Genomic DNA, 24,544 nt, shown 5'->3' with positions numbered 1-24,544 from the left:
TGCAGTATGTGAGATTGGCAGCTAGCGGTTGAAATGGGTACTGCAGTCCAAATTCAACATATTGGAGATCATTGTTTCCCCCACCCCCTCCTCAGCCTCAACGCTCAGCCGGGTTGCCAGATTGAGAACGCAACCAGAACGAGCGCAATTGACAATGGCATGCAAGGAGACTTATAAAGTTAATTTCGTCAGACGAGACGAGACTCAATATGTTCGTCAACGACCTTTTTTTCCATGACGATGACGAGACTGCACCAATGTCCAAGAACGCTGACTAAGACTAAATTAACATGCATTATTGTTGACGAAAAAAGACAAGACTAAAATGTTTTGCATAAAATAAAAACTAAGTTAATATCTCTCTTCATTTTCGTCTACAATCGTCTCTACTTTTCATCATGAGATAGAATATTCAGCGGTTACTAGGGATGAGGCACGATTTTCGAAAATTCTATTAGTTGATTTTATTATAAAATATCGAATAGGTTGTGTAATTGTTGTCTATAAAAAATCCCCATGTTTTCGGTTCTGATGCGGTGACACGTTCATGTAACCAGAGGGTGGCGATGCCAATAATGCATCTAAAAGCTGTCAATCAACTCTCAGAAAACAGAAGAAGATACACATTGTCTCATTACAGAGCATGTGGTAATATTTACTCTAAAGCAAAGAGCGTATTTCTGAATATTACGCGCCGCTCGCTCAGAACGCCCACAGTGACGCGCGGCTGGTTAGATAATATGTGAAATAAGTAGGGCTGCCCGTGCACAACTAAAGGTTTGTTTTTCTAGTCAACTAGTAGTAGCCTAGTTAATTTAATCCATTAGTCTAATCACATACTTATATTGATTTAATTACTTAAATATATATAGGCCTATGGGAGAGAATGATAAACCAACGTTTTCGTTAGGCTATATACGTATTGCCTATCCCGCATCTCAACGCACGCATAAAGCTTGCCACAAAAAAACGGCAAAAGTAATGATTGATTATGCATTAAACATTTGATTTGTTTATTAATAAACTAGTGTTTTATGTCAGTGTTGGCTGCAAAGATAAAGTTGACGATGCTGACTCGCCATCTTCGCAGTAGTGAACGCGCCTATAGAGAGAAATGCACACTTCACACGGATTAGCCTACTGTACATAAGCAGAGAGCAGCCCATTTCTTTCTTTTCGTTTTGAAGTGTTTTGTTTAAAAGTACACATTTCAGGCTTTCTATAGATATTCATCTCAGGTCTGTGAGGCAAGTAGCCTATCTTATACGCTGAGTTTCGGTTCATTTATGAGACGCGCTCCAGTTCACGCGCCGGCACCTTCCTTTCCGGATTATATTGTGTACTATATTTGCTTCTCGTTTATTAATCCAGGCAATTTGTTGATGAAACATTGATTAAAATGAAGATACAATTTATACAAAATGAAATTCACTTTAAAGAAAGGTTTTCTACAAAACAAAACTTCATAAGTGGTCAAAATCATGTGTCATTATAACTGACGGGAAGCACCGCCGACAAAAGAATATCAGGGAAAAACATCTACACTCAAAAAAATGGTTTTGTGGCACTGTTCTTTTTACCCTAATATGTTTTGTTAAAGTAACACACATATATTTCTTTTACCACCAAAACACTATTGTATTGCGTTTAATTAACTTAACCTGTATAATTTTCCACTTTACTTAATTATCAATCGTTAAACTAATTTAAAGGGTTTAATTTCGCGATAAACAAAAACTTTTGATTGTGTTCGCCATGAGAGTATCGCGATTCGAATCGTGGGTTCTGTATCGCGGTTCTTCGGTTCGGTTCGAATATCGTTACATCCCCACTCTTTACCTGCTCTTTTCTCTTACTCTCTACACACACTCTCTCTCTCTCTCTCTTTCTCTCTCTCTCTCTCTCTCTCTCTCTCTCTCTCTCTATCCATCTCTCAGGTAACATTTTACATATATGCTGGGTACAATCAATGATATAAGTTATCATCTCATACATCTATTTTGTAACTATTGTAAGTGTAAAGGTCCTTTCACACTGGACGCGAATTTGACGCACAAATAATTCGTGTGATAGTTTTATTTTTTTGATCAGCTGTTTGTGTAATGAGTGCTTCCCATAGACTGTAAAAAAAGATGGATGACGCCACTTCGCTCTCTTCCGGTGGCGAGAAGTGAAGCCGCCAGACTTCATACCCTGCTTTCTATTATTGTCAACAAACCGACTCGGCCGTAAGATATGACGTCACTTCCACACTTCAAGCGTTCTGGTATATTTTGCGCCAGTCGGAGAAAAAACATGGACGCCACCCAGAAAGCTGTTGCTATGGTAGCACTAGCCGAGTACCAGGCGCTTATCAAAACACAGCCATTGGAACTTCTAAAATTTTCACTTTATTACATTTTTTATTTTATCTTCTCTTAGCAACGCTAGGCACGTTATAACACCCATTTGAAACGTGGCTTCATTCAATATTGCTCTCACAAGACAGATTCCCATACCCACAGGCAGTGATACGGACGCCGTAAGGTATTGCAGTAATACGAGTGATTAAAATCGTCATTTAAACAACCAAAGCAGATCAAAAAGAATTCATACAAGTCACACAGGGCACAGCCATCTTGGATTCCGTATCGAATTCTTGCTCGGTGTCCAGCTCGTACGACAAGCAATCGTTAGCCTATTTTACAAAAACGGCTTCTACAGGGCTATAACATAAGATACAAAGTAATGGAACCTTTTATACATTGGTGTGTTTCTTTAGAAATAAATAATGGACGAATTAAGTCTTTGGGCACCTCTGATATTATTCGCTGTCAAAGTGATAAAGTTATTCAGTCTATGAGTCAATGGAATGCTAAACGTTCCACCGTTCTGCTCAAAGACAGTAAAAGTGTTGCTCCAATTTTGATGTCTGCTGATTGCAGTACCTCGTTAAAATAAGGTAAATACAACTACTAACCACACAGTCATATTTAAAAAGTAACAAATTAATATATCCTATACTGTAAAATATGAGTACTCATATTACTACAATTAAACAACTATCATAATTTGGTGGACAGGTAAATCAACTTCATATTTAGCTCTTGCATGTTTTAGCTAGGTTAGCATCCTATAATTTATTGTTAACATGCATTCAATGTTAGCAACTAGTTATTAATGCAACTAAAAAAAGTCTGTTGGTGCTTCATAGACTACTTCGCTCAGAGAACCTGTCAATCACAGCTGTCAATCATGACGTCACAGTAGCATCAAATAACTAACTAAAAACAAACTTATTTTAAAAAACAAACACTTGAAATTACATCAGCGTGATAAAAACCACAATAAATGACAGAAACTATCTTTGGAAAAAAGATATGTTAAGTGTAATTTAATTGTTTAGTTGGTACGTCCCGTTGAATAACAATGGGAAGCGGGGTTTATTACCTATACTAGGACCAGCCACCGGGGGGCGATCGAGATGCTTTGGCTTCACTTTTCAGTGCTTGTGCGGCAGCCTTGTGCTATGGGTGCTTCCATAGACATATGATGTCTATGGGTGCTTCCACACTGAACGCGAATGTGTTGCGGCGAAAAAAATACTTTTTTTTCGCTTTGATGCCGATTTTTTTTTATTTATTTTTTTACTTTTGCGGTGACAGAAAAGGCTTCAGCCAATCACATACAAGGAAACAAAGTTGACGTCGCAGTAGCAACCATAGATATCATATGATGTCTATGGTAGCAACAATTACGGATCTTCTGATTGCTGGTGGTGTCGAATCCCGTTTTGTTTGACAATCGGACTGGATCACACTAAAACATGTGTTTACATGAAGGCTTTTAAGTCCGATTGAGCATTCAATCTGATTACTAATGGATTGTTTATTTGATAGCATGTAAACATAGCCCCTGATGATTTTAAGAGGACAGCTCACAAGCCAGACGCTACTCCGGATCGATGGTTCCCTGTGGTTTGTCTCGTCAGATGCGGTGCCACTGTCTGATGGAGCTCCTCAAATTAGTGGTGGCAAAATGAGGCTTCCTGAACCACTGAGACCTCGCAGCCCATTGGTTCACCCAAAGGTTCATTAACGTTACTCGAAGCTTCATTAAGCATTGCTCACTAGTGACACCCAGCTACTGTGCAAAGAAATAGCAGACAAATTAATTAATTCTGAACCAATGACCTGAGCGGACTTATGATGTCCCCCCAGCCCCCCCCCCCCCCCCCCCCTTCTGTTTTGTTTATTTATTTATTTTCTAATCACTGTTAATGCCTGTAACCTTTCATTTGCAATAATAAAAAGACCTGAGCAAACATTTGTCCATTGCCTGGGTATAAAATAAAATATATCTTTGTCTGTCTGAATTTACTTGTGCAGAGACAACTGTCACACACTCAGTTAATTAATTATTCATAAATTGTTTGGATAGTGACAGTATGAACAACAAAAGTGACACCGTGTTGAGTGCAGTGCTTATGGTGGAGGGAGTGTAATAAAGTAAACTGCAACAGAATAGTCTGGGGTGGGAAAGTTAAGAATTGTTTTTGGGGTGTTTTGTGCAGTGAACTGTTACTAGTTTTAGTGCAGTGTTGTGCTTATGGGACTGGGGATATAGAGGAGCAAACTGCAACACTGCAGCTTGGGGTGGGTGAAGGAAGGATTAGAATAGACTTTTATTGAGAAACATAATTTTTTCAAGTGTGTTGGGGTTTAGATGATTCCTCTTCTTGGACAAAACCTCTCCGGCCTTGGAAAAGATCCTCTCACAAGGAACAGAGGATGCAGGGAAACATAAATATGCCAGTTTCAGCTGGTATAAGGACATTGATGCTTCTGTGGTCAGACGGGGGAGGATCTCCTCTTTCTTGATTACCAGGAAAAAGGAAGAGACACAAAAAGCAAACAAATCCAAAAGGGCAATCCAAAACAAAAAGCAGTCCCCTCCAGATCCAAAAATCCAAAGCAATCCAATAATCTTAATATAACAAGACTATAATTTAGCTACTATAATTAATAATAACAATATAGTATTCTAACCTGTTATAATGTAATAATATAGCCTACAGCCCTAACACATGATGTGTTAGGGCTATAATGATACACAATAATGATAATGACAATGAGTTCTACTACTCCTGACAACAACCAGAAGATGGCGCGAGTTTCGAACCCCCTTTATTTGGAAGCGACACTCAGACCGAACCGATGACGTACCCACACAAACCGAGGCCTCGTTTGTCATTGGTCACGTGATTTTCACGTTAACAACACAAGCCTCGAATCGCGGCTTCATCTGGCACGCCCAGGGGTTAAAGTGGGCCGGAACTGTCCGGAACTGTGTTCCGGCACCTCAGATAAATTATTAAATAAATGGATTCATTAATCTCAACGAATCTCGCTGGTCCCGAGATGGACCGACTGGCCGGCCGACCAAACTCCCTCCCTCCTCCCCGCTGAAGGCGAGTGATTATAAATGCGTGAAATGCACTCACGGTGGTTGAGCGCGGTAAAGTGAGTTTAATGTTCGATATTTCGCCGGACATTGTTTCCCCTTGTCACTGTTCTATAGGGTCGGCAGTCTTACAAAGATATCAATAGCAGGATTAGTTTTAACATTATGTAACCATTACCGACGTTAAATATTCGTTCAAAATCACCGTGCATTAATGCTGCATATTTATAGGCCTACCTGAGAATTGACGCGTTTCCACAACGCATGCCTAAGGGAACGTCTGCCAATTCCATTAACTGCGTTAAACGTAGTCTATAATTTGTATTATTTAAAATTACTTTTCAAATTCCAAAGCTTGTAGAAGGTTCCTATTGGCAATGCTGATCTGGTAGCCTTGAGTAAATTAACTTATCTAAGAAAATGCTTCATAACACTCATCAGTTGAGCCTATGTTTACTTTCTTCACTGACACAGACACAAATGAAAAGACTATCAGTCAAAGTTCATCTTTAGGAGGGGAAGAAGTACGGCAGGATAAGGAGACTGAGAGAAAAAGAAAGATTAAGATGAGAGAGCAGGTATTGACAAATAATCTAATCATGCACACTGACATGGTTTTAAAGCTATTTATTATCCATTTTTTTGGCCTTCAAAAGTCTTAAATTGCACAAATGTAGGTCAGAGAAATCAAAATTTTGATGCCTACAATGCCAGGGCTCAATTTTTGGCCCAGTGTTCAGCAATTTTCACATAGTATTGTAATCATATCAGTATTGATGGACCAAAATAAAACCATTAAAATATCAAGTAAATAAGTATTGTGATACTTGGTGCCACAGTGACACTCTTGTCCCAAAAAGTATTGCTATACCAAGATACTCAATATGTTGTCCCACGGTGAGTAATTTTTCCCTGTTGCACCTACACAAAATTTAAGGGTTCCCCCTCCTAACAAATCCCACTTTAATCACTGGGCACGCCCATTTTTTCACGACACAAGCTCCGACGCCTCGGTTCAAATGTCACATCACTACCTCAAATTGTCCCACGGACATCCGAAAGTAAGTGCGGAACCGGCCATGATAAAGTTTTAGCTCCTGTAAAAGATTAACGTACTACCCTTCATTCTTTCTGTTCTTTAAGATTGGGCGCACCCAAAACCTTCTTTTCTGTCTTTTAAAGAAAATGAAAAGCTCATCTTCACTGGATGATGATGATGAAGTGTCCATGTTTTCTCAGCTGTCGGTGCGAAAGTTTTGGAATGTTGAAGCTTTGAAGTCACAGAAGTCACAAATTCGCGTCGCGGCTGATGTGAATGGTTTTGACGCGAAATTCGCACGTGACCTATTCGCTTTTTCGGTTTGCTTTTTCGTTACGCGTCCGGTGTGAAAGGGCCTTAACCATAACCATATTTTGTCATTAAACCTTTTCAATTACAAATAATGTGCTAAATAGTTTTGATTTAGTATTGACTTTGAAGTGCTATACCTTTTGCAATACATATTGTCACATATAGCAACGCTCTCCCACATATTAAGCTATTGTAACTGCTTATTTCCGTCATTGGTACAAGTAGCAGTGGGTAGTAATAGACAAGAAATGTACAGTTTTCTACCATCATGCTAATAACGTTTATTTAGTCATTCGGCACTCTTGCAGCCTGAACCCCTGCTGGAAATCGACCCTTAGCCTACATCATTACGATTTTGATCTGTAACATATTTATTTTATATGGTTTTCATCTCTTCTTCTTGCAAAATGTCCTTACCGCAACATTACAATAATGTTTATACACTTTTCTTTTTTACTTTCTATTAAAATTTAAGACATTTAGTTAGTTACTTAGTTACTTTCAAGGTTTCTCCAAGAAATTAGGGGATTTTATGATTTTCTTTATGCCATGAAAATTACGGTAACCTTAGATATCAATTGTTTTCATACCCACTAAAGATAAAATATTAAGCTTTTTATGACAAATATTGTCATTTGAATGTGTGAATTACATCTAGTGAAGAGTTAAAATAATTTCTCCAAATAAAAATTGGATTAATAATTAAAATAAATTATTGCTGCACTAATGACAGTTTGTGTTGGTAAGGTCACAATGTTGTTGACATCCGTCTGTCTCTGGAGACAATGGAATATGCGTCAAGGAGTCTCTGTGGTTGGTTTGCAGTGCCTGCTGTGACTGTACAGTCCGATTTTGGAGCGGCAGGCTCTGTTGCAGTTGCTGCAGGTGTAGTATGTGCCTGGGTCTTGATCTATTGGTGCTATATCTGCCTATGCAACCCTCTGCAGTCTGTGCTTTCTCTGCTCTTCCCACTCGTACTCTCTTTTCTTCTCAGACACCTTGATGCCTGCTTTGACAGGTTGCCTCCATCTGCAGCGATCTGCAGCTGCTTCTTCACAGACTGCTGGATTAATATTGCCTGCCTTCAAGTCTCGTTTACAAACATCTTTGTAGCGAAGAACAGGCGTTCCTGCAGGTCTGGAGCATGTAGCAAGCTCGCTGTAGAGTAGATCTTTGAGTATACGGCCATCCTGCATGCGACTGACATGGACTAGCCAGTGCAGGCGTTTCTGGGAGAGTAATGCAGACATGCTTGGTATTCCCGCCTGGGCCAGGACGTCCTTGTTTGTGACACGGTCTTGCAAGGTAATGCCCAGGATTTTCCTGAGGCAGCGCAGGTGGAATGAGTTGAGTCTGCGTTCTTGCTGGGAGTACAGGGTCCATGCTTCACTACCGTAGAGTACTGAGAACGCAAGAACGGTTACTGGAGAGCCAAGGTAAAGTTATCTACCACTTTGAGTGGGAGATAACATCTTGGCCCATTATGTTGGCCTTTTTGAGACTGATGGCGAGGCGAAAATCTCTACAGGCATTCGCAAAACGGTTGATGAGTTGTTGTAAAGCTTCCTCAGAGTGTGCAGTCAGGGCAGCGTCATCTGCGAAAAGTATCTCCCTTATCAGAACCTTCCGCACCTTGGTTTTTGCTGGTAGGCATGCGGTGTTGAACAAGGTTTCCATTGGTTCGAGTGTGGAGGTATGCCGCCTTCTGATTTGCTAAAGGCGTGGCTCAGCAGCAAGGAAAAGAAGATGCCGAAGAGCGTTGGATCGTGTACGCAGCCCTGCTTCACTCCACCTCTGATAGGGAATGGATCAGAGGAAGAGCCATCGTACTGGACAATGCCTTGCAAATCATCATGAAAAGAAATGATAATCCTCAGGAGATTATGGGGGAATCCTATCCTTTGCAGTTTGGTGAAGAGGGCTTTCCGGCTGACTAGATCGAAGTTGATAAAGGCGATGAACAATGCTCACGACATCTTGTTGCTGCCTCAGTATGAAGATCATGTCAACTGTTGATCTCCCTGCTCTGAAATCCACACTACTAAGCTTCAGGATATACACATTCTGCTAGTGACTGTAACCGGTTTAGTACTACCCGGGCAAAGGCTTTCCCAACTATGATGAGAAGGGATATTCCACAGTAGTTGTTACAGTCACTACGGTCTCCTTTGTTTTTATTGAATGATGATGGTGGCGTCACACATGTCCTGCTTCAAACCAATCCGGGTTCTGCCTCTCTTTCTTCCCAAAGGTATCCATAGCAGAGTTAAAGATGGCGTCATGGATATGATTCCATCTTTCTTCTGCGTTCCTCATTGGGCAGTTTCTGAGGGCCTCTGTGATTGAGACAGCGAATCGCTCACACAGATCTGGGAAGGTCTCAATGTTAATGACATGTTAATAATGTAACCTTAACTATAGGATACTGAAACAGAAGGTATTTTGTCTATGCTTGTAGAGGTATTGCAGTAAAGGCTCGAACTAATTTTCATGTTTCAAAAACGAATACATTTATGAATTTCTATTTCAACATCAAACTAATTTGAGGCCTTCAGTATTTTGTTTTGTGCCCTGGTTTCTTCTGTTTATCCTTCACAATCTTTTCTGATTTGTCAGTTGGGAAACACTCTTTATCTGCTAATTTTCCTCTTTTTTATGCTCTTTTCCCATAACTCTTCATATCTGTCTGGGTCTTTTCTCATTACCTCTGCATATCTGTCATCTTATTGTAGATGAATTTGGTATCATCATCAAACATCATAAAACATTTTTAAAGCTAATTGTGACTTTATTTCTCAGAATTGCGAGAGAAAAAACAAACAATTCTGTTCAATTCAATTTCTTGCAATTCCGACTTTATATCACGCAATTCTGACTTTATATCACGTAATTCTGACTTTATAACACATAATTGCGAGTTATAAAGTCCAATTCTATTTGGAAAAAAATGACTGACTTTTTTCCCCCTCAGAATAGTTTATATCTCACAATTCTGACATTATAACACGCAATTGCGACTTTATATAATGCAATTCTGACTTTATATCTCCCAATTGCGTATAAAGTCATAATTGCGATATATAAACATATAAACAATTCTGAGAGAAAAAATTAGAATTTCAAGTATATTTCTCGCAATTGCGAGTTTATATCTCATAGCCTAATTCTGACTTTACAACACGCAATTGCGACTTTATATCACGCAATTCTGACTTTATAACACTCAATTGCGACTTTATTTCACGTAATTCTGACTTTATATCTCGCAATTCTGAGAAATAAAGTCAGAATTGCGAGATAAAAAGTCGCAATTACTTTTTTTATTTTTCAATCTGTGGCAGAAACAAGCTTCCATATAAGGACACATAATAAATACTCCAGTAAAAAAGATGATCTTTATCTGATTTTTCTGGATCTCTTGAGTGACCTAATGGGAGTGGAAAAATCTGGCAGCCATGTGCTCACCTGCTAATTTCTGTTTCCATAGAAACTAGATTTGTTTAGCTTTGAACAAATGTCATACTGAAAGTCTTTTTCAGTGTTGCGGAAAAGACAGGTGTATTGTGGGACAGGTGTATTTAGATGAACACAAAAATCATATAAATGAACAGTAAACAAAAAAGAACTTTAAGATGGTATAAAGTAATATATAAAACAAATTAATTTGAGAAAAAAAATGTCATATTGTAAAAGAATTAGCTATTTTATTCAGCATTGAGACCACAGTTGAGGTACATGAGCAAAAATGGTGTTTAGACCTTGTGGCAAGCAGGGTGAGGCCGAGAGCCGTGAGAACGCCGCAGACCCAGTGGCGATTGATAATGAGCCGCATGTGTGCCGCACCAGTCTTGTATCTCACACGGAGGAGCGGAAGCATAAAATGAGGAGCGACGACAGTGAAAGACGAGAGAGGACCATTGGACTATTTACGTTATGTTTTATGTTTTTACTTTCGTTTTGTGTTTGTTTATTTCTTCCCTGATCCTTTAACTTTGTTACAGACCTGTAAATGATTTTTCACTAATCACATTATTCATTCATTATTTTTATTTCAAGGTGTGCAATAAGACTGTTTATATTGATAAAGCATGAGATGACAAATTTTAACAAAAATCTAAATTTTCAGTACTGGGAGTTAAAAGTGCCACACAAAACCGTATACTCACTCAGATGGGCAAAGATGAAAACAGAGCAGGACATTATTGTTTCACGTGTTCACGATGAATGTTATCTGAATATTAATGTTATCTGGATAACACAGGAGTAAAATGCATGTTTATAGCTGATAAGATTCAAAATTATTTTAACTTGATACAGTCTCTTGGTGTGGCATTTTGTAAACACAAGCACAAATACGTAAGGAATTTCAATTTCAGTAACATATCAGATGAATCGTGAAGGTCATGTGATCATAAACAGCAAAGTTGCCTGCAGTTCCCATTGCACGTTCCCTCTGATAACAACAAAAGAAGACTCTTCATGAAGGAATTAAGTTTGAGATGACCCAACGATAAGCGTTCACTTTCCACCTCTTTCAAGGACGCAAAAATGGAATGTGCCAATTATATATTCTCTGACATTTCAGATGTCAGATTGTCGCAAAATGACTGGCTAATATAACGGTTGATAATGAGACCCATCATTACAATGTCTGAAGCCTTTAAAAATGATAATATTACACACACACACACGTTTCGAACAGAAAGAGAAAAAGCTGTTTCTGAAGCAGCTTCCTAAAAATTCTCCACATCTTGATGGCTTGTTCCAGCCCCACCAGAGTGTAACTTAAGGAGCCCAATATAGACTCTTCTGGCCGGGGCCACCCTTCAAGTGGTTACCACGGTCCTTCACTCTAGCAATTACACATGGAGTTCTGTCTGGGTGTGGCAGTAGGACAGAAACATAGCTGCCTATTTCCCAAACCTTCAATTCTACAATCTGGGTTTCATAATTCCACTGCCATAAGTGAAGGTGGCAGACGCATGGGGCGGGAGCCTCCTTTCTGAGGGCTATGGTCCTCCTTATGGGTGGGACCAAAGTAATAATATAGGACAAAAGTGTTTAATCATGGTTTATAAGATTATAGAGGAGATTCTGATTTTTATAATTTGAACCCACATATAGATAGCTTGAATTTAAAGTCAAACTGTAGCGTGTGAGTTTTAAGACATTTTTGTGAAGTTGATTGCAACAAAATATAAAATGATGGTACCAAAAGATCAGACCACCACTATATACACTGCAAATAAAATGTAAATGGTATTTGGATGTAAGAAAGCATAATATTTAGCAATTCCATCTTTGTAAAGGATGACCTTATATAAAAAAAAATTATATAAATTTTGGCAAAACATATTTTTTGTTATTTTGACCAATTGTAATTTTCTTCAAAAATGCTCTATATGACAATATTTTTTATTTGAATATAATATAACACAAAATAACATCTAACTCAATATAACTATATTAAACATGTTTCAGTGGTCTTTAAATTTTAACACATACATGCAGAATGCAGTTCAGTTCTGACTCCTGCAGTAGTGGCCGCACAAACTTCCATTTTATACAGTAATAGATCACGTGCCTCCACCTAGTGGCAGAAGTGCAACTTCAAAATGCAACGTTGGTTAATGTCGGTTACACACATTATGGGTTTGATTTATTAACATACAGTCGGGTAATAGCCAAAAGATACTCGCAAGCGCTAACATACAGTCTACATACACTTTTGCAGTCCACCTTTTATAAAATAATGCTAATTATAATAAAGCTCCCAAAATACATTATTGCTAATAAACTATATTATTATTATTATACTTTGAATGTTGTCGTTTTAATATAAATGATAAACGGGAACTATATTCGATTTTAGAAGTATGTTTGCGTTAGTACGCTCCTGTGACGCAGTTGTTTGGGTTATTGTGCTGCTATGACGAGTTTTGTTATCAGACGTGAGCGCACGTTTAGTGACATCACGACCTAGAGTAATCCGGCGACATTCCACAGCGGCTGTCTCTCAAGTCAAGCCAACAATGTCAAGTTCCTTGTAGCAGCACGGAAGTGTAAACTAGTTTCTGATGAGTCTTTTGTGCTTACTCTTTGGTTTGTAATGGCGAATATTAAAGGTTCCCTTTAACTGACTGACAAAGGTCTGTGATCCCATGTAAAACCAGCACAGCTGTCATGGACTGGAGCCCTGGATCTCTCATGATGATGAAGCGGAAACTAGGACGGAGGCAGGTGAGATGAACTTTAACTGCCTTACCCAACAGCGATGTTAACTGCACTGTTTGGTTATTTTTTTGCCACTCTTAGAGTTAACTTAGTAGGCCATCTTACAGTTTCTTAGTGCTTCAATTGTTAATTGAGAGCCAACAGAATTCATGAATCACATGCAGATTTGTGTCTGATTCAAAGATGTAGGCTACGTGCAGAATAAACCAGAAATTAAGAATCAGGAAGAATCTCTGACCTAAAACTAAACAGCTTATAGTAACATATTAAATGTGCATATTTAATGTGCCTGCCAAATTACTTTTATATTGTTCTAACATTGACAGTGGTTCCTTGACCTTGATACCATTGATTCAATAGAATGTCTTAAAGATTTTTTTTTTTGCTCTGTCAAAAGATCGAAATGATTACAGAAATGTTTTTACACACAAATCACTATGAGCCATGGCAGAAGTTACAAGCACATACAATACACTGAGGTTCAATACAAGCTGATGTCTTCCCTCTGGGGTCCTTCATTTCAGAGTCACACTCAGGACCTTCGGGTCCAAATGGGCCGGAAGGGTGGGATTCATATTTATTAAAAGAAAATCATCATTTTTTTTTTACTTGTTTTTTTTTTCTTTTCTTTTTTGGTGTTTTGAGAATTTTATGATTTATAATTAATATTAATGCAATAAATATGACCCATTCCCCCCCAGTTTTCCCCCGATTGAATATAATAGAAAATTATTATTTTATTTTATTTTTTAAAGCTGTATTTCATTTTAGAGTCAAGCCTAGACCTCATGAAAGCAATTTTTGAAATGAGATGGATGCCATCTGGTGGACAAACTGAGCATTTTAAAAATGCAAAACACATATGTAATCTGAATTTATTATTTTGTTTATGTATAAAAGTGTGTTTGTGTGTGTGTGTGTGTGTGTGTGTGTGTGTGTGTGTGTGTGTGTGTGTGTGTGTGTGTGTGTGTGTGTGGATGTGTCTGTTTTGCACTCTTGATGTTTTATAGATTCACCCCTTCACTGTTGTGTGCTTTTTTTCTGGATCGTGGCTGATTTGTAGATTGTACGCACAAAAAAACTCGGTATTTTCACAAATTTTGCCAATTTGCCATTCATTTCCTATGCGGGTCCATTTGGACCCGAAGGTCCTAAGTGTGACATTTTTTTTACAACCACTTATATTATTCAAATCCTGTCCCCAATTTTTTTGGGTGATCATATACCAAGTACCAAAAAAGTCACCAAATTTCAGACCATTCCGATGAAGCTATGATTTAAAAAAAAAATTTTTTTTAATTGTGTCGGGTCCATTTGGGCCGAAGGACCCCAGAGGTTAACAGGTGTTTAGAGGAACACCAGCAGAGAAAATGCCAGAGCACATTTCACCCCGATTGAGGTCTTATTATATAGTGTGTTGTGAATGTAAGGGAAGTAATTCAGAAATATGAAACCAAACTAAGAGAAAAGACTTCCGCTAAGCCATGAAAAGGTTGAACGCCCCTGTTCTAAGATTTAATGGTTTGATTGTCTGTGTGAAACTGCAAGTTAAGTTGTCTACTGCAGCTGTCATGGAGTAGCAGTATCAATAGATACAGTATATGTGATACAACCTGTTTTTGGGGTCATGCCATAAGCAACACAATACGTTCCCTTATCAATCAAAACATTTGCTATGGTTGCATACCTCTGCTTCTGTTGGTGTGGGACGTTTAAACTGAGCTATTGTTTGAAAACAAACATTGATAGTTATCTAGTGTAGAATCAGATACTAAACTACAACTAGAGCAATTAAAAAATGCAGAAACAACATTCAACCTCTCATGACTTGATAACTGAGTCACCATGATGGTATTTCTGGTATTCACAGGCATTTTGAGGGTTTCTTGTTTCAAAATAAACATCTTGGTTACTAACGTAACCTCGATTCCCTGAGACTAGGAAACGAGTATTGCATAAGTTAGCTTCCGCTATGGGAAAACTCATTTTCTCGAGAATATTGAAGCAAATTTTTTAAAACGCAGTGCAGCTGCACAGCAGACATACATGTACAGCTGAGCGCCTTAGCTCGCTTAGGCTGTGCTGCGGCAACTGCACGAACCTTTGGTGAGTCGGCTAGGATGTGTGAACCAATCAGGACGCTTTGCGCCCACACGCGTCAGAGCCCACCAGAATGGGCGTGGCTTATAGCAATATAACCCCCATTTCGCCATAGAATTCAGGTTAAATCAACTGAAGCCGTCCCCTGATCAAAGCACAGTAGCAACGGCGAGTTAAGCAATAGTCATTCCCTACTCTCAGGGAACCAAGGTTACGTTACCGAGACGTTCCCTTTCGAGAGGTCTCTCATATTGCGTAAGGTAGCTTACGCTATGAGAAAACCCCTTTCAAAACGCTGTGCGTGCTTAAAAAGTTCACCCCATTCTATAGCCTAGGGCCAGGCGCACAAGGCTCATAGAAAAGTAAAGTTAAGAGTCGCCGGATCAGTAATGAGCCATATATAGGAAAATAATAAGAATGGGCCTTATAAGGGGACATTCTCCTTCTTATATGGTATATAGAACCGCAGTTCATGTTTATCCAGGACCAGACAGACGTCGGGCCTTTTAATTGTGAAAATATGCTTAAAGGGCATATTGCAGGTTAGAGGAACCAATGAGTCAATGTATAGAAAAATAATGTAGGAACTGGATTTTCTTTAAAATATATACATACTTATAATATAAATACGCTACATTGGCTTCTGGAGTCGTTTTTGGGAGAAAATTTTACTTCCACATCTGAAAATGGCCATGACGGGCGTGAGATAATGGGCGGGAGAGTGGTCGATTCAAACAACAGGAAAACAATGGTTCGCAATGACATTTAGGACGCTGAGATATTGTTCATACTTACCCGTATGACGGACCAAGGCCATATAATTATGAGCCTGCTATGCTGCCAAGAGAGCAGGGACAGGCCAGAATTAATGTTAGAAAGAACAACGGTCAGAGGAGACTAATTGAGTTGTAGTGTGAGAACCAGTGGAGAACAGGGCAGGTGTCTTGGTGAGAGACCAGTGTTAGCTTATATATACACGTTCGCTAACAATATTGAATTGACTTGACTCACAATATTGTACCGATTATTACCATCGTATATCAGTTAATAGCAAAGCTATTATTGGTCATCTAGGAGTATTGGAACCAGTAAACAGAAACTAATAAGCTTTGATCAGGCTTATGTCATGCTCATTAATATCCGTCCAGACTAACGTTACATGAAATAACTTAGCGGTTTCTCATCGAGAGACAGAGAGATATTTTTATTCCTGATACACGTTTTTGTTCCAGAGGTGCTTGTGTGGGAAATGCGAGGCAATGTTCACAGCTGAGGAAAGTCAGTGCTGCAGGGAGGTGGATGCATACTGGGCCTTAGTGGAAAATGTCACCCCCAGACTTGATGTACAGAGCCTACTCCATCATATTGCCGGGATGATAATCCTCCAATCTGAAGTGAACGCTACACACGACAGCATTTTTCAAAGCCGGTGCGGAAGAGAAATCCTCTTCACTTGCACAAACCGCACCCAGGCACGAAAGATAGCACCGTCCTTTTTTTGTTAGGAAACCTGTGGACTCGAACTCCTGACAAACCGGAGTTTTTGCAACCTCCACAAACACAATAATTGACCATGACGATGATAAATTAAAATACAAAAACTACAGGAAAACTCACAACCGCTCTTACTGAATACCAACCTACTCTGCACTGAGCTGAGGCTCCCTTTTGTAACGTAAAATGTCGCGATGTTGAAAAAAAAGTTTTTTTACGAGCAGTCAAAGAAACGCTCACTTTATCTACTAAATTGGCGCCCTTATGTCGTTTTAAAACATTTTAAATCCTGCATTAACTTTTCATATGGTATTTTCATACAAGGTTATTGTAGTATTTCCCTTCTATGTATGTGCGAGAAGGAAGGAGACCGGGGTCGGCTGGCTGAGGCTCGTGGTTATTTTATTCGCTGAACACAAATTACACTCGCGCCACATGCGCTCGTCAACATAAATCTCTTTCACAAATCAAAGTACTCGGCAACGTCAGTACAGTCCTCTTTCCTCCACGATCTCCACGATCCCCACGAGTCCTCAGCCCTCTCTCCTCGAATGCTGGTTTCCGTCTGACTTTATACGGTCTCCCCACGCCAATTACTGCAACGAGACACAGGTGTTAGTCATTTTGCACTTGACCCACTTACCGCCGCTCGTCTCGCCACTCTCTCTCTCGTCGCAGACCTCGCTGAACCACGCCTCCCCCGCCACATACCCCCACCGCCCGACTCAGGCCGGGGAGCCATCCGGCCTGCAGCCCCCCCCCCATTCCTAGAGAGGAAGTCAGCCACAGCCATCTGCACCCCCGGCCTGTGGATCACCTTGAACTTAAAAGGCTGTAAAGCGAGATACCAACGGGTGATCCGCGCGTTGGTGTCCTTCATGCGGTGGAGCCACTGCAGGGGCGCGTGGTCCGAACAGAGGGTGAACTCCCGCCCCAGGAGGTAATAGCGCAGGGTGAGGACCGCCCATCTGATGGCCAAACACTCCTTCTCTATGGTGCTGTACTTAGTCTCTCTCTTCGAGAGCTTACGACTAATGTACAGCACCGGGCGGTCCTCCCCCTCCACCTCCTGGGACAGGACAGCGCCCAGCCCCCTGTCCGACGCGTCGGTCTGCAACAGAAAAGGAAGAGAGAAATTAGGAGAGTGCAGGAGCGGGCCACCACACAGAGCAGCCTTAACCTGGGTAAAAGCCTGTTGGCACTGCTCCGTCCACTGGACCGCATCTGGTACCTCCTTTTTAGTGAGGTCAGTCAGCGGGCTGGTGAGGTCCGAATAGTCCGGAATAAACCTTCTGTAATATCCCGCCAGCCCCAGGAACTGCCTCACCTCCTTTTTGGTCTTAGGTCTAGGACAGGTTGCAATTGCTGCTGTCTTGTCAATTTGGGGACGCACCTGACCATGACCCAAGTGGAAGCCCAGATATCTTACCTCCACCCGCCCAACTGCACACTTCTTCGGGTTGGCCGTTAGCCCCGCCCGTCTCAGCGCCCCGAGGACGGCCCTTAAATGCTCCACATGCCGCTGCCAGTCATTACTGTAGATGATAATATCATCCAAGTATGCAGCGGCATATGGAGCATGGGGTCGCAGAATTCTGTCCATGAGACGCTGAAACGTGGCGGGAGCCCCGAACAACCCGAAAGGAAGTGTTACAAATTGGTGTAATCCAAACGGCGTGGTGAAGGCTGTTTTTTCTTTGGACATGGGAGACAAGGGGATCTGCCAATATCCTTTCGTTAAGTCCAGCGTCGAATAAAAGCGAGCCGTACCTAACCGATCAAGCAGCTCGTCAATCCGCGGCATTGGATAAGCGTCGAATTTCGACACTGCATTCACCCTGCGATAGTCCACACAAAACCGTACCGAGCCGTCCGTTTTAGGAACTAAAACTATCGGGCTTGCCCAGTCACTGTGGGACTCCTCAATTACTCCCATCTCCAGCATTGCCTCTAATTCCGTCTGAACAACTTTTTTTTTGTGTTCAGGCAATCTGTATGGCCGGCCGCGAACTACCACGCCCGGCTCTGTCTCAATATGGTGCTGGATCAGATTAGTACGACCAGGCAGGGGTGAAAACACATCGGCAAACTCTCTTTGCAACCTTGTGATGTCAGTGAGCTGCGAGGGCGAGAGGTGATCCCCCCCCGGGGCCAGGGCGAGAGAATTCCCTTTGATGATCGCCTCTGGCCCGAGATCCTCCTCTCCACTCACTGCCGTCGCAAGCAACACTGACTCCTCCTCACTCCATTTTTTTAGGAGGTTGAGATGGTAGATTTGCCGTGAACCACCCCTGTCTGTTCGTACTACCTCATAATTGAGATCCCCTATCCGCTGTGTGACCTCAAAGGGTCCTTGCCACTTCGCTAACAATTTGGAGCTGGAGGTTGGTAGTAAAATGAGCACTTTATCTCCCGGTGTAAATTCTCGAAGCTTAGTTCCCCTGTTATACAGCCGGCTTTGTCTGTCCTGAGCCTGAAGCAAATTCTCCATAGAGAGCCGCCCCAGTGTATGGAGTTTTGCTCTCAGGTCCATGACATACTGAATTTCATTTTTGCTATCTGAGTGTCCGTCCTCCCAAGTCTCTTTTAGGACGTCTAACACCCCACGGGGCTGACGTCCAAAAAGAAGCTCAAAGGGGGAAAACCCCGTGGAGGCTTGCGGGACCTCTCGCACGGCGAATAAGAGGGGTTCTAGCCATCTGTCCCAATTTTTCGCGTCTTCCTGTACGAATTTACGAATCATTGTTTTCAATGTGCGATTAAATCGTTCGACCAGTCCGTCCGTTTGTGGGTGATAGACGCTGGTACGCACCGATTTAATGCCCAATAACTCATATAATTCGCTTAACGTGCGTGACATAAACGCGGTGCCTTGATCCGTGAGAATCTCTTTCGGGATTCCCACGCGGGAGATTAAACGAAACAGGGCGTCTGCCACACTTTTCGCTGATATAGTGCGTAGCGCCACTGCTTCAGGATATCGCGTTGCGTAGTCTACTATAACTAACGCAAAGCGATGTCCCCGTGCCGATCGTTCTAATGGCCCGATGAGGTCCATACCAATTCTCTCGAAGGGGACCTGCACGAGAGGTAGAGGGCGCAACGGCGCTTTTGGGGCGGCCGGTGGGTTTACCAACTGACATTCACGACACGACGCGCACCACCTGCGTACGTTCTCGTGAATGCCCGGCCAGAAGAATCGGGTCATTAAACGATTTAACGTAGCTGTCATCCCTAGATGCCCCGCCATCGGATTACAATGTGCCGTCTGGAAAAGCATTTCCCGACGGCCCCGTGGTATTAACAATTGGGTTGTATCTTCCTTTGTCTGAGTGTCTTGGGTCACCCGATACAACCTATCTTTAATAATGGCAAAATAAGGATAGGAGAGCGGGCGGTCAGGTTGGAGGATCTGCCCATCGATGGAACGGACCTGTTCAAACGCATGTTTGAGCGTCTCATCTTGGGACTGATCCAGGGGAAAGTCATCGCGGGTGGAGAGGTTTAGCCTCGCCAAGCCGCTCGGTTCCCCTGAACCAGTTCCGCTGGGTCCAGGAACAGCCTCTCCAACCTGAGCGCTCGCCCCCCTTCCCCGCCTTTTCTTTTTCCCAGAGACATCCGTTGTCAAACAACCCAATAATAGTTCAAAAGCTGGCCAATTCGTTCCCAAAATTAACGGATGCCGGAGGCGCGGGCTAACTGCCACCTCCACACAATGATTTTGTCCCCTGAAATTAATAGTGATGGCCTTTAAGGGGTATTCCACTATATCCCCGTGCACACACCTCACCTTAACCATGCGGCCCGTATCCAATGCCCCGGATTGTATCAGGCGTTGATGGATGGAGGTCTGGTTACAACCTGAATCCACCAAGGCCTGATAGGTACCCCCCTTAATACTCACAGGTATCTGGTATAACCCGGCTTGATCGGGGGCGGCCTGTGGGACGTCCGGGATCCGGACCAATGTCCCAACCTCCATGACCGGGCAGCGGTCCACGAAATGGCCCGGATCCCCGCAACGCCAACAGGCCGGCCCAGGCCTCCCCGCCGCCCTAGTGGCAGGAAGCGGGTCAAGGAATTGGCGTGGGGAGAGCGCAGGAACCGTGTCGAGCCCTTCAGGATGTCCCAGCCCCCCTCCCCTGACGGATCCACGCATCCCGGCTGGACCCTCTGCTCCAGCCTTCCAACGTGGAGGTGCCCTCGGCGGTCCGGTGAAACGGGTCCTGGGAACAGGAACGGGCTTAGGGGAATGGGGAGAGAGAGAGACAGGGGAAGAGAGAGAGAGAGAAATAGATGGCAAGGGTTCGCCGACCCCGGAGCACGCCGCCAGTTGATCCTCCGCCAGCTGGATGGCCAGATCCAGCGACGCCGGCCGGTGGCACTGGACCCACTGGGCAGTCCTCTTCGGTAAACGTGAGATGAACTGCTCCAGTACCACCTTGTCGATGATGGCCTCGGCGCCGCCTCCTCCGGCCAACAGCCATTTGCGGCACGAGTCCCGGAGCTGCTGCGCCAAGACAAAGGGTCGGCCTACTTCTGCCAGTTCGAGTGAACGGAAACGTTGACGGTGTTGTTCGGGGTTAAGGCCGACCCTCTGGAGAATGGCTCGTTTTAGATCGGCGTATACCAGGAGGTTCTGGACGGGCAGTTGTTGAGCAGCCTTCTGGGCTTCCCCCGACAGCAGTGGTATCAGCCGTACCGGCCAGCTGGTCGATGGCCACTCACATGCCTCAGCCGTTCTTTCAAATAAATCCAGGAAGGCTTCGGGATCGTCAGAGGCACCCATCTTCATGAGTGCCATGTGAGCGCCTGGAGTGGAGCTGGGGAAAGCCCCTTCCGTCCGAACCTCCCGGTCCAGCAAGCTCCGGAACAGCTCGCGGTCCGCCTGCTGGGCTTGCATCATGGCTTGGAACCGACCTTCCTGATCCGCCCGCAAGTCCAGCAGGGCTTGGTGGTTCTCCTGATGCAGACCCGCGAGCGATGTAATGATGTCCGCAAATGGCGTTCCCGATGTTCCTGACGGAGTTTGCATCTTGGCGGCGGCGTTCTCCTTCCTTCCCGGGTTTCGGCACCAGTGTAGTATTTCCCTTCTATGTATGTGCGAGAAGGAAGGAGACCGGGGTCGGCTGGCTGAGGCTCGTGGTTATTTTATTCGCTGAACACAAATTACACTCGCGCCACATGCGCTCGTCAACATAAATCTCTTTCACAAATCAAAGTACTCGGCAACGTCAGTACAGTCCTCTTTCCTCCACGATCTCCACGATCCCCACGAGTCCTCAGCCCTCTCTCCTCGAATGCTGGTTTCCGTCTGACTTTATACGGTCTCCCCACGCCAATTACTGCAACGAGACACAGGTGTTAGTCATTTTGCACTTGACCCACTTACCGCCGCTCGTCTCGCCACTCTCTCTCTCGTCGCAGACCTCGCTGAACCACGCCTCCCCCGCCACAGTTATATATTAATTTAGATTTTTTTTACCTGCAATAAGCTCTTTAACACTTTTATTCATACAGAAAGAACCCTTGCTTGCAAAGCGGGCACTTCCATATTATAAAATCTCATAAATGTGGATGGTGAGGCCCAGCCTGCGACGAACAAATATCTTCTATGGGTATTCCACTCGACCATGTCCATGACGAGGCCATGCCTTTCCTGGAATGAGCTTTGATGCCTATGGGACAACGGAGGCCCTTAGACTCATAAGCCAGCGAGACAGCATCAACTATCCAGTTTGACAGTCTCTGCTTTTTGACCGCACAACCTCTGGTGCGGCATCCGAAGCACACCAAGAGCTGTTCTGACTGCCTGAAGTGGCAGAACGCTCCAAACAGACTCTGAGAGCCTTTACAGGGCAGAGTAGATTTGCGTCTCTTTCGTCCTCTGACGAAGGAAGAGCTGACAGCGAAATAACCTGCGCTCTGAATGGAGTCGAGAGCACTTTAGGAACATATCCGTGCCTTGGCTTCAGGATGACTCTGGAGTCGTTGGGCCCGAATTCAAGGCAGTAAGCGCTCACTGAGAGTGCTTGCAAATCACCCACTCACTAGACTGATGCCAGAGGTAGTAAGACGGCAGTTTTGAGTGAAAGCGGCTTCAAGCCAGCAGACTGAAATGGCTCGAAAGGGGCCTTTAGCACCTTATCCGGAAGGTTCCCGGATACCCATTCAGGGGCCATACATGGAGGGCCCACAGGTCGGGACGGGGATGCCAGATTGTCACATTCGCCTGCGTGAGGAGGTCTCTCCTCAGCAGTATCGGCCATGGGGCTGATTCCAGCAGCTGAGTCAACTCAGAGAACCATGACTGGTTCTTCCAGAGCGGGGCTATCAAGAGCACTGCACACTTTCTCTCCCTGATCTGTTCGATGACCTGAGGTAGCGTCGTGACCGGCGGGAATGCGTTCAGCGGGCGGTGCGGCCAGTTCTGTGCCAGTGCGTCCCTGTCTTTGGAGAAAAATGTTTGGTAACGAGCGTTGTCTTCTGAGGCGAAAAGGTCGACCTCTGCCTCACCAAAGATGCTCCATATCATCCATGTCCCTGGGAGGACATTGTCTCTGAATAGCATATCCGCACTGGTTCAGAATGCCTGGCACGTGCGCCGCTCTTAGTGAGCGCAGGTTGAGCTGAGCCCATAGCAAGAGATGTTTGGCCATGGTGTGCAAGTTGCTCGACCTGAGACAGCCTTGGCTATTTATATAGGAAACCACTGACATGTTGTCCAACCGGACCAAGACGTGGTGACATTTTATGTATGTGAGGAAAGATTTTAGTGATAAAGCGACTGCAACCTCTGTTGGAAGCATCTGTCAAGCTCACTTTCCTCCTCGAAATCACGCCAATACTCACGCCGGACTGATACCAGTCGGATGCTTTCCAAGGATCCAGGGCTCTGATACAGTCGTGGTTTACTTTAATGTGTAAGTGGCCAGATCGTGAGCTGGTACACGGGGTTTTAACCAGGACGCATATACAGTAGACCCAACTGCATACTTCATAGTGGGCACACGATCTAAATTTATTACATCTCCAGCATGAGCCAGAGGGAAAACTGATACTGTGGGGACAGTGCTTATGTGCACGGGTGCATACTTTATAGTGGGCACACAGTCTACATTTATTACAGTCAGAAAATACCTCTTTTCGTGCTTTATTTTGGTCGCTGTAAAAATGGCATTTGTTTGCAGGTGTGCATGTTTTAAAACAGACTTGTTTACTGCAATATTGAAGTTCCCAGGCACCTGAACTAAAGAAGGGACTGGGAGATGTGTGATAAGCTTTTTGGAGTTTGGTCCGGGCTCTGTGGGACTCAAACACTCTTTTTCTTCCTGTCACCGTGGCTAGGAAGGCTTTGAGGCTCCGGGTCCAACACAATTTTAGGTCGGGGTCCCCATCGCTCTGGGAACTGCTGTCGCTTCGTTGAGCGAGATAGCGAGATAGCGGTGACGGGCTTCAGCCGCTGGGTGGGGCTGGGAGACCGGCTGTGCTGGCTTTGCTAGATGAGGAGGCGGCACCCTCTTGTGGTGGCCCTAAGCAGAGCTGGATCATTTAGGGTGGAAGTGCGATGCTTTCTGAGACACTGTGTAACGTTCCGCGAAACCTTTGACTGTTGGGTCGAACAGAGCGGTGGTGGAGATAGGGGAGTCGAGAAAAGCTGCCCTATCTGCATCCTTCATCTCTGTTAAGTTCAACCAAAGAGGAAGTTCAAGCACCATCAAGTTCACCATGCACCTACCAATCGCCTGGGCGGTTGATTTGGTAGATCGCAGAGCCAGGTCTGTGGTGCTGCACAGGTCTCTGAAAGCTTCCGGTTCAGGTACAGACTTGTCCATCGAGTGAAGAAGTTTGGCCTGAAAAACCTGGAGGACTGCCATGGTGTGAATAGGCTCGGCCAGCGAGAGCTGAAGTGGTGCGGCAAGC

At 43.5% G+C, this 24,544-nt stretch overlaps 1 protein-coding gene across 2 annotated transcripts in view; it reads left to right on the top strand.

Moving 5' to 3' along the window:
* The first annotated feature begins 12,764 nt into the window (after positions 1 to 12,764).
* Positions 12,765 to 24,544, top strand: part of LOC143721194 (anoctamin-9) — a 44,566-nt gene continuing 32,786 nt past the window's right edge. Inside the window, exon 1 of one of the 2 annotated variants that reach the window (XM_077211445.1) lies at positions 12,765 to 13,033. In XM_077211445.1, the coding sequence (XP_077067560.1) occupies positions 12,977 to 13,033 (57 nt within the window). In that variant the 5' untranslated portion in view covers positions 12,765 to 12,976. The remainder of the gene's footprint in view (positions 13,034 to 24,544) is intronic. The other variant, XM_077211446.1, reaches the window with a different exon arrangement.

Source organism: Siphateles boraxobius, unplaced genomic scaffold (assembly GCF_051911475.1).
Source record: "Siphateles boraxobius isolate OS27281-9 unplaced genomic scaffold, OSU_SipBor_1 65, whole genome shotgun sequence".
Taxonomy (NCBI): domain Eukaryota; kingdom Metazoa; phylum Chordata; class Actinopteri; order Cypriniformes; family Leuciscidae; genus Siphateles; species Siphateles boraxobius.
The sequence above is the reverse complement of the archived record's forward strand: the minus strand, read 5'-3'. Positions and strand labels throughout refer to the sequence as shown.